This window comes from Oncorhynchus keta, chromosome 28, assembly GCF_023373465.1.
Source record: "Oncorhynchus keta strain PuntledgeMale-10-30-2019 chromosome 28, Oket_V2, whole genome shotgun sequence".
Taxonomy (NCBI): domain Eukaryota; kingdom Metazoa; phylum Chordata; class Actinopteri; order Salmoniformes; family Salmonidae; genus Oncorhynchus; species Oncorhynchus keta.
Window position 1 is genome coordinate 19,336,324 of NC_068448.1, and position 11,683 is coordinate 19,348,006.

The window sequence follows — 11,683 nt, forward strand, 5'->3', positions numbered from 1 at the left end:
CTGTATAACATAGCCAATGTTGACTGAATGGTAAGGAATGACATTAATAAAGTATTCACTCAGCAAAACAATAAATGTCCTCTCACTGTCAACTGTGTTTATTTTCAGCAAACTTTCATGTGTAAATATTTGTATGAATATAACAAGATTAAACAACTGAGACAAATTCTGAACAAGTTCCACAGACATGTGACTAACAGAAATTGAATAATGAACAAAGGGGGGTCAAAATCAAAAGTAACAGTCAGTATCTGGTGTGGCCACCAGCTGCATGAAAAACTGCAGTGCATCTCCCCCTCATGGACTTCACCAGATTTGCCAGTTCTTGTTGTGAGATGTTACCCCACTCTTCCACCAAGGCACCTACAAGTTCCCAGACATCTCTGGGGGGAATGGCCCTAGCCCTCACCCTCCACTCTCCAATCGTTGGCCACGACAGAACACTGACATTCCTGTCTTGCAGGAAATCACGCACAGATCGAGCAGTATGGCTGATGGCATTGTCATGCTGGAGGGTCAAGTCAGGATGAGCCTGCAGGAAGGGTACATGAGGGAGGAGGTTGTCTTCCCTGTAATGCACAGCGTTGAGATAGCCTGCAATGACAACAAGCTCAATCCGATGATGCTGTGACACACCGCCCCAGACCACGACGGACCCTCCACCTCCAAATCGATCCTACTCCAGAGTACAGGCCTCGGTGTAACCAACCATAAAATCATAAAAGTTCCTTCAACGATAAATGCGAATCCAACCATCACACCTGGTGAGACAAAACCGTGACTCGTCAGTGAGGAGCACTTTTTTGCCAGTCCTGTCTGGTCCAGTGACGGTGGGTTTGTGCCAATAGGCGATGTTGTTGCCGGTGATGTCTGGTGAGGACCTGCCTTACAACAGGCCTACAAGCCCCAGCCTCTCTCAGCCTATTGAGGACAGTCTGAGCACTGATGGAGGGATTGTGTGTTCCTGGTGTAACTCGGGCAGTTGTTGTTGCCATCCTGTTCCTGTCCCACAGGTGTGATGTTCGGATGTACCTATCCTGTGCAGATGTTGTTACACGTGGTATGCCACTGTGAGGACGATCCGCTGTTCGTCCTGTCCCCTTGTAGCGCTGTCTTAGGCGTCTCACAGTACGGACATTGCAATTTATTGCCCTGGCCACATCTGCAGTCCTCATGTTCACGCAGATGAGCAGGGACCATGGGCATCTTTCTTTTGGTGTTTTTCAGAATCAGTAGAAAGGCCTCTTTACTAAGTTTTCATAACTCTGACCTTAATTGCCTAGAGTCTGTGATTTTTACGAATTATCTTTGAAAGGGACGTTTCTTTTTTTGCTGGGTTTATGACTCTGGTCTGTGCCAGTCAGCACGCAAAAGGTCCAGACTTCACTGTCTGCTGGATGGGTGGGATCATGTGTGCTTTTTATTTAATGAATATAACATTGTCTCTGTTGGAGATGGTAACACAAAACCAATGAATCCAACTTGTGTAATGCCCTTTCTCGGTTTCATCTTATGCTTTTCTCTCTCCATAAATGAGGCATTTCTCAAGTCTTGTTCAAAGGGGAATCTGACAGGGTCTCCTCTCTGCTGTCTGCAGTGTCACACAGTCATGACATGCTGTATGTACATCAGCGTGACATCGCGGTGGCTGGCGGGGATTTTTCATGTGCTTGTATCAAACAGGAAATATACTACCCAATAAGATCACAGGTATGGGCCACATGCCACACAGTGACATCGATCCAAGGTATGGATCGATGCTAATACAGCAAATCTCTCTTTTTTCTATATGACAGAAATGTATTCTATGTGAACAGTGGTTCATTGATCAAGAATAAGGGCTGATATGCCTCCCAGGAATAAACCGTGTTGCCATAACTAAGCATTGTATGCATTGTGCTAAACACACTGTGGAGACATTAATGAAGACTAGTTTCTCTTAGGGTCTGTTGGCAGTCTGTACATAGCTCCAGCAATCTGTTCCATAGTAGACTCCCTGCCTGTTGTCTCGCTCTCAGCTGCCTAAGTGCTCTTCGAGGCTGGCAGAACAGAGCCCAGCGGAGCCTCTCCTCCTCATACCACTCTGTTATTAATCTGCTGTGCTGTATGCAGGTGCAGCTCCCGCCCTCTGTCTACCATCTCCCTAATCCATTTAGTATTGCTCTAGCCCGTTCATAGAGGGGCCGTACAAGGAGTCAGGCAAGGAACAAACAACCCCGACAGCTACAGATAAGGGCATAAGCACTCAGGAGACAGGGAGAGGAGACACAGAGAGAGGGTGTGTGTGTGTGTGTGTGTGTGTGTGTGTGTGTGTGTGTGTGTGTGTGTGTGTGTGTGTGTGTGTGTGTGTGTGTGTGTGTGTGTGTGTGTGTGTGTGTGTGTGTGTGTGAGGTGGTCTATGAGAGGTTTAAGAAAGAGAGAGAGTTAAAGAGGTGGTCTATGACAGGATACAAGAGAGAGAGAGTTAAAGAGGTGGTCAATGAGAGAATAAAAGAGAGAGAGAGTTAAAGAGGTGGTCTATGAGAGGTTAAAAGAGAGAGAGTTAAAGAGGTAGTCAATGAGAGATTAAAATAGAGAGTTAAAGAGGTGGTCTATGAGAGGTTTAAAGAGAGAGAGTTAAAGAGGTGGTCTATGAGGTTAAAAGTGAGAGAGTTAAAGAGGTGGTCTATGAGAGGTTTACAGAGAGAGAGTTAAAGAGGTGGTCTATGAGAGGTTTAAAGAGAGAGAGTTAAAGAGGTGGTCTATGAGAGGTTAAAAGAGAGAGTTAAAGAGGTGGTCTATGAGAGGTTTACAGAGAGAGAGTTAAATAGGTGGTCTATGAGAGGTTTAAAGAGAGAGAGTTAAAGAGGTGGTCTATGAGAGGTTTAAAGAGAGAGTTAAAGTGAGCCCTAGTTCTAGCTACAGCAGCTTCAAGCTCTTAGGGCAGGGAGGAAAGAGGAGATAGAAGAGAGAGTGGAAGAGAGAAAGATAAAAATAAAAGAAAGTGAGAGAGAAGAGAGAGTGGGCTCCTAATTCTTGTGAATGTGGTCTAATATAAAGGTCAGACTAATGGCTCCCAGAGGAGCTGCTGACATTAAAGCCGGAACGTCTCCATTACAGAAACCTTTCTCTTTCTCTCTCCTCTCTCTCCCCTCTCTCTCCTTCTCTCTCTCCCCTCTCTCTTTCTGTCTTCTCTCCTTCTCTTTCTCCACATTGTTTCGCCTCTCTCCGTCTCTTCTTTGTCGCACTATTCCATCCTTCTCTCACTTTCTCTCTCTCTCCTCCTCCCCTAATCATTCTCTCTCTCCTCCTAAATCTTTCTCTCTCTTTCTCTCTCTCCTCCCTTTCTTTCTCACGTTGCCCTCCCTCATTCTCTGTCTGTCTCTCTAACTCTCCCCTCTCTTTCCCTCAACCCCCCTCTTCACTCTCCCTGTGATCTGAGACAAATGGTCTGCCACATCTTGATTCTGCTCCAGAGAGCCACAGAGAGAGGGAGAGAACATGGCTGTGTTCCTTCACACCACTCAGGGGACGGGGCGGCATGCTGAGCTGCTTGTACAGTTGCTGTTCCTGTCGCTCCTCCACATATCATACACCCACAGCCAGGTCTGCTACAGCTCTCACTGGCCCGGGACATATGGCACTTAGGATGGGTTATGTGATGTGGTAGAGTGGGGAGTATGGTTATTTTTAATAATAGCATCACATCAGAGAAACTTGGCCTTTCTGAAAGTTCTAGAAACACTCTAAATTAGTTAAGAATGACCTTTAACTAGCCTTGAGTGAATAGGTGGGTTAATAGGATTGTAGACTAGCCTATTAGAATGTCCATCCTTGCAGTGTGTGTGTGTGTGTGTGTGTGTGTGTGTGTGTGTGTGTGTGTGTGTGTGTGTGTGTGTGTGTGTGTGTGTGTGTGTGTGTGTGTCTATATGTGTGTGTCAGGACTCACCTCCTCACTGTATTTGGAGACATAGGAGTAGATCTCGTTGAGAGCACTGAGCATGTTAAACTCTGTGGAGTGGAGCCTGGCCTGCTCTGCCAGGTAAGCATTCATGTCCTGGTCACTGATGGCTGGCAGACGGTTAATGTCGGCATAGTACCTGGAGGCACATACAGGGAGCGACACTCACTATCAACAAGCACATATTCTATACCACAATGCTTTCCTGGAAAGCTGAGCCTCATTTTCTACATATTAGTCACATTTTACTAGTACATATATAATTCTTAATATAATGCAAGTGTATCCAGGACCAAAACCGTTTGTATGAGCGGTAATAAAACAAGGATATAGAATTGTATGTGGGCAATTCTACGGTAACAGCATTGTGCTCAGACTTAAAATATATGCCAAACAAAAACCTTTAATTTCAAAGTTCAACAAATACAAAAGTCTATGCACAAGGACACATTTGAACTATTTGCACTTTTACAAAAACACATTTACTGTAAGAACTGTCCTATACTGTACTATACTGTGCTGTCCTATACTGTACTATACTGTGCTGTACTATACTGTACTATACTGTGCTGTACTATACTGTACTATACTGTGCTGTCCTATACTGTACTATACTGTGCTGTACTATACTGTGCTGTCCTATACTGTACTATACTGTGCTGTGCTATACTGTACTATACTGTGCTGTCCTATACGGTACTATACTGTGCTGTACTATACTGTGCTGTACTATGCTGTACTATACTGTGCTGTACTATACTGTACTGTCCTATACTGTACTATACTGTGTTGTACTATACTGTGCTGTACTATACTGTGCTGTACTATACTGTATTATACTGTGCTGTCCTATACTGTGATACTGTGTTGTACTATACTGTACTGTACTACACTGTACTGTACTCCACTGTACTGTCCTATACTGTACTACACTCCACTGTGCTGTACTATACTGTACTGTACTATGCTGTACTATCCACTGTGCTGTACTATACTGTACTGTGCTGTACTATACTGTGCTGTACTATACTGTACTGTACTGTACTCTGTGCTGTCCATTGTACTGTCCTATACTGTACTATATACTGTACTATACTGTACTGTACTCCTGTACTGTACTATACTGTACTGTCCACTGTGCTATACTCCACTGTGCTGTACTATACTGTACTGTATACTGTGCTGTACTATACTGTACTACTACTATACTATACTGTACTGTCCCCACTGTGCCCTCCATCACTGTGCCTCCACTGTGCTGTACTATACTGTACTGTATTCCACTGTGCTGTACTATACTGTACCGTCCTCCACTGTGCTGTTCTCCACTGTGCTGTACTATACTGTACTCCACTGTGCTGTACTCCACTGTACTGTCTTCCACTGTGCTGTCTTCCACTGTGCTGTCTTCCACTGTGCTATACTAAACTGTACTGTACTATACTGTACTGTACTCCACTGTACTGTATAATACTGTACTGTCCTCCACTGTGCTATACTGTACTGTACTCCACTTTGCTGTACTATACTGTACTATACTGTACTATACTATACTGTACTCCACTGTGCTGTACTATACTGTACTGTACTCCACTGTACTGTACTATACTGTACTGTCCTCCACTGTGCTATACTCCACTGTGCTGTAATATACTGTACTGTACTATACTGTACTGTCCTCCACTGTGCCCTCCACCACTGTGCTGTACTTCACTGTGCTGTACTATACTGTACTGTCCTCCACTGTGCTGTACTCCACTGTGCTGTACTCCACTGTGCTGTACTATACTGTACTGTCCTCCACTGTGCTGTACTATACTGTACTGTCCTCCACTGTGCTATACTCCACTGTGCTGTAATATACTGTACTGTACTATACTGTACTGTCCTCCACTGTGCCCTCCACCACTGTACTATACTAAACTGTACTGTCCTCCACTGTACTGCTATACTCCACTGTGCTGTCCTCCACTGTGCTGTACTGTATACTCCACTACTACTGTACTATACTGTACTATACTACTGCACTCCACTGTGCTGTACTATACTGTACTGTACTCCACTGTGCTGTGCTGTACTATACTGTACTGTACTGTACTGTCCTCCACTGTGCTATACTGTACTGTACTCCACTGCGCTGTACTATACTGTACTATACTGTACTATACTGTACTCCACTGTGCTGTACTATACTGTACTGTACTCCACTGCTGTGCTGCTGTACTATACTGTACTGTCCTCCACGGTGCTATACTGTACTGTACTCCACCACTGTGCTGTACTGTACTATACTATACTGACTGTACTGTGCTGTACTATACTATACTGCACTCCACTGTACTATACTGTACTGTACTCCACTGTGCTGTACTATACTGTACTGTCCTCCACTGTGCTATACCCTCCACCACTGTGCTGTACTTCACTGTGCTGTACTATACTGTACTGTACTGTGCTGTACTGTGCCACTGTGCTGTACTATACTGTACTGTCCTCCACTGTGCTGTACTCCACCACTATACACTACTACTATACTCCACTGTGCTGTACTATACTGTACTATACTATACTGACTGTCCTCCACTGTGTACTATACTGTACTATACTACTCCACTGTGCTGTAATACCACTGTACTGTACTATACTGTACTGTCCTCCACTGTGTGCTGTACTCCACTGTGCTGTAATACTCCACTGTGCTGTACTCCATACTGTACTGTGCTGTACTATACTGTACTCCACTGTCCACTGTGTACTCCACTGTACTGTACTCCACTGTGCTGTACTATACTGTGCTGTACTATACTGTGCTGTACTATACTGTACTGTACTATACTGTACTGTACTATACTCCACTGTACTGTACTCCACTGTACTGTACTCCACTGTATGTACTCCACTGTGCTGTACTCCACCCTCCACTATACTGTACAATACTACTGTACTCCACTGTGCTGTACTATATACTGTACTGTACTCCATACTGTACTATACTGTACTCCACTGTGCTCCACTGTCCACTGTGCCTATACTGTGCTGTACTATGCTGTACTGTACTATACTGTACTGTACTGTACTCCACTGCGCTGTACTATACTGTACTATACTGTACTCCACTGTGCTGTACTACACTACTCCACTGTGCTGTAATATACTGTACAATACTATACTGTGCTGCACTATACTGTACTGTACTATACTGTACTGTACTCCACTGCGCTGTACTATACTGTACTATACTGTACTATACTATACTGCACTCCACTGTGCTGTACTATACTGTACTGTACTACACTGTGCTGTGCTGTACTATACTGTACTGTACTATACTGTACTGTCCTCCACTGTGCTATACTGTACTGTACTCCACTGCGCTGTACTATACTGTACTATACTGTACTCCACTGTGCTGTACTATACTGTACTGTACTCCGCTGTGCTGTGCTGTACTATACTGTACTGTACTGTCCTCCACGGTGCTATACTGTACTGTACTCCACTGCGCTGTACTATACTGTACTATACTATACTGTACTCCACTGTGCTGTGGTGTACTCCGCTGTGCTGTACTATACTATACTCCACTGTACTATACTATACTGTACTGTACTCCACTGTGCTGTACTATACTGTACTATACTATACTGTACTGTACTATACTGTGCTGTACTGTGCTGTACTCCACTGTACTCCACTGTGCTGTACTGTACTGTACTCCAATGTGCTGTACTCCACTGTACTGTACTCCACTGTGCTGTACTCCACTGTGCTGTACTCCACTGTGCTGTACTATACTGTACTACCCACTGTGCTGTACTATACTGTACTGTACTATACTGTGCTGTACTATACTGTGCTGTACTATACTGTATACTACTACTGTACTATACTCCACTGTACTCCACTGCGCTGTGCTATACTATACTATACTGTACTGTACTATACTGTGCTGTACTATACTGTACTATACTGTACTACTCCACTGTACTGTACTCCACTGTACTCCACTGTGCTGTACTCCGCTGTGCTGTGCTGTACTATACTGTACTATACTCCACTGTGCTGTACTATACTGTGCTGTACTATACTGTGCTGTACTATACTGTACTGTACTATACTGTGCTGTACTGTCCACTGTGCTCTGTACTGTACTGTGCTATACTGTACTGTACTCCACTGTACTCCACGCTGTACTATACTGTACTATACTGTACTCCACTGTGCTGTACTGTACTCCACTGTACTGTACTCCGCTGTGCTGTGCTGTACTATACTGTACTGTGCTGTACTGTGCTGTCCTCCACTGTGCTGTACTATACTGTACTGTACTCCACTCCACTGTACTCCGCTGTACTCCACTGTACTGTACTCCACTGTGCTGTACTCCACTGTGCTGTACTCCACTGTGCTGTACTCCACTGTGCTGTACTATACTGTACTCCACTGTGCTGTACCATACTGTACTGTACTCCACTGTGCTACTCCACTGTGCTGTACTATACTGTACTATACTGTGCTGTACTATACTGTGCTGTACTATACTGTACTATACTCCACTGTACTGTACTCCACTGTACTGTACTCCACTGTGCTGTACTCCACTGTGCTGTATACTGTGCTGTACTATACTGTACTGTACTATACTGTACTATACTGTGCTGCACTGTACTGTACTATACTGTACTGTCCACTGCGCTGTACTATACCACTGTACTGTACTCCACTGTGCTGTACTATACTGTACTATACTGTGCTGTACTATACTGTGCTGTACTATACTGTACCACTGTACTGTACTATACTCCCACTGTACTCCACTGCTGTACTCCACTGTGCTGTACTCCACTGTGCTGTACTCCAGCTGTGCTGTACTACACTACTCCACTGTGTGTAATATACTGTACAATACTATACTGTACTATACTGTGCTGCACTATACTGTACTGTACTCCTGTACTGTGCTGTACTATACTGTACTACTATACTGCACTCCACTGTGCTGTACACTGTACTGTACTCCACTGTGCTGTACTATACTGTACTGTACTGTACTGTCCTACTGTACTCCACTGCTGTACTATACTGTACTATACTGTACTGTACTATACCACTGTACTGTACTGTCCTCCACCACTGTACTGTACTCCACTGCGCTGTACTATACTGTACTATACTATACTATACCACTGTACTGTACTCCACTGTGCTGTACTATACTGTACTATACTATACTGTACTGTGCTGTACTATACTATACTGTACTCCACTGTGCTGTGTACTATACTATACTGTACTGTACTATACTGTACTATACTCCACTGTACTGTACTGTATCCACTGTGCTGTACTATACTGTGCTGTACTATACTGTGCTGTACTGTGCTGTACTCCACTGTACTCCACTGTGCTGTACTGTACTGTACTCCAATGTGCTGTACTCCACTGTACTATACTCCACTGTGCTGTACTCCACTGTGCTGTACTCCACTGTGCTGTACTCCACTGTGCTGTACTATACTGTACTCCACTGTGCTGTACCATACTGTACTGTACTCCACTGTACTGTACTCCACTGTGCTGTACTATACTGTGCTGTACTATACTGTGCTGTACTATACTGTACTGTACTATACTGTACTGTACTATACTCCACTGTACTGTACTCCACTGTACTGTACTCCACTGTACTGTACTCCACTGTGCTGTACTCCGCTGTGCTGTACTCCGCTGTGCTATACTATGCTGTACTCCACTCTGCTGTACTATACTGTGCTGTACTATACTGTGTACTATACTGTACTGTACTATACACTGTACTGTACTCCACTGTGCTGTACTCCACTGTGCTGTACTATCCGCTGTGCTATACTATACTGTACTATACTCCACTGTGCTGTACTATACTGTACTATACTGTGCTGTACTATACTGTGCTGTACTCCACTGTGCTGTACTGTACTGTGTCCAAATGTGCTGTACTCCACTGTACTGTACTCCACTGTGCTGTACTCCACTGTGCTGTACTACTACTGTGCTGTACTCCACTGTACTATACTGTACTCCACATACTGTACTGTACTCCACTGTGCTGTACTCCACTGTGCTGTACTATACTGTGCTGTACTATACTGTGCTGTACTATACTGTGCTGTACTATACTGTACTGTACTATACTCCACTGTACTGTACTCCACTGTACTGTACTCCACTGTGCTGTACTATACTGTACTATACTATACTGTACTGTACTGTACTCCACTGTGCTGTACTATACTGTACTATACTGTACTGTACTCCACGGTACTGTACTCACTGTGCTGCACTATACTGTACTATACTGTACTGTACTCCACTGTACTGTACCATACTGCACTCCACTGTGCTGTACTTTACTGTGCTGTACTATACTGTGCTGTACTATACCGTACTGTCCTCCACTGTGCTGTACTATACTGTGCCGTACTATACTGTACTGTACTATACTGTGCTGTACTATACTGTACTGTACTATACTGTGCTGTACTATACTATGGTGTACTATACTGTCCTCCACTGTGCTGTGCTGTACTATACTGTACTGTACTATACTGCACTGTATTATACTGTGCTGTACTATACTATACTGTACTATATTTTGCTGTACTATACTATACTGTACTATACTGTGCTGTACTATACTGTACTGTACTATACTGTGCTGTATTATACTGTACTGTACTATACTGTGCTGTGCTGTACTATACTGTACTGTACTATACTGTGCTGTACTATACTGTACTGTACTATACTGCGCTGTATTATACTGTGCTGTACTATACTATACTGTACTATACTGTGCTGTACTATACTGTACTGTACTATACTGTACTGTACTATACTGTGCTGCTGTGTACTATACTATACTGTACTATACTGTGCTGTACTATACTGTACTATACTGTACTATACTGTACTATACTGCACTGTACTATACTGTACTGTGCACTATACTGTGCTGTACTATACTGTGCTGTACTATACTATACTGTACTATACTGTGCTGTACTATACTGTACTGTACTATTCTGCGCTGTATTATACTGTGCTGTACTATACTGTACTATACTGTACCTCTGTACTATACTATACTGTACTATACTGTGCTGTACTATACTGTACTGTACTATACTATACTATACTGTACTATACTGTACTATACTGTACTATACTGTACTGTACTATACTGTGCTGTACTATACTATACTGTACTATACTGTGTACTGTACTATACTGTGCTGTACTATACTGTACTGTACTATACTGTGCTGTACTATACTGTACTGTACTATACTGTGCTGTGCTGTACTATACTGTACTGTACTATACTGTGCTGTACTATACTGTACTGTACTATACTGCGCTGTATTATACTGTGCTGTACTATACTATACTGTACTATACTGTGCTGTACTATACTGTACTATACTGTACTATACTGTGCTGTACTATACTGTACTGTACTATACTGTACTATACTGTGCTTTCCTAACTTGTGAACCCAATTGTGGTTTGTGACTACTATGATTTCCCATTGTATCAGTAGCATACATTTTTCAGAAATTTCAGAAATTCGATCACTTAATAATTCATAAACAAAATTGATATTAGTAAAAACCACTATAACTAAGCGATAGGTCTACCTTTACTTGTTACTTCTGTGAACTTGTATTATCCTCCTTCCTCACGAGGGAGAGAATTTAGAAA

The 11,683-nt window shown here is 43.3% G+C and overlaps 1 protein-coding gene across 1 annotated transcript in view; it reads right to left on the reverse strand.

Annotated features, from left to right (window-relative positions):
- The window catches only part of LOC118374386 (plexin-A2-like), a 321,358-nt gene that overhangs the window by 4,851 nt on the left and 304,824 nt on the right, over window positions 1-11,683 (reverse strand). The window contains exon 29 of the mRNA XM_052484209.1: window positions 3,929-4,079. Coding sequence (XP_052340169.1) covers window positions 3,929-4,079 — 151 coding nt within the window. The remainder of the gene's footprint in view (window positions 1-3,928; window positions 4,080-11,683) is intronic.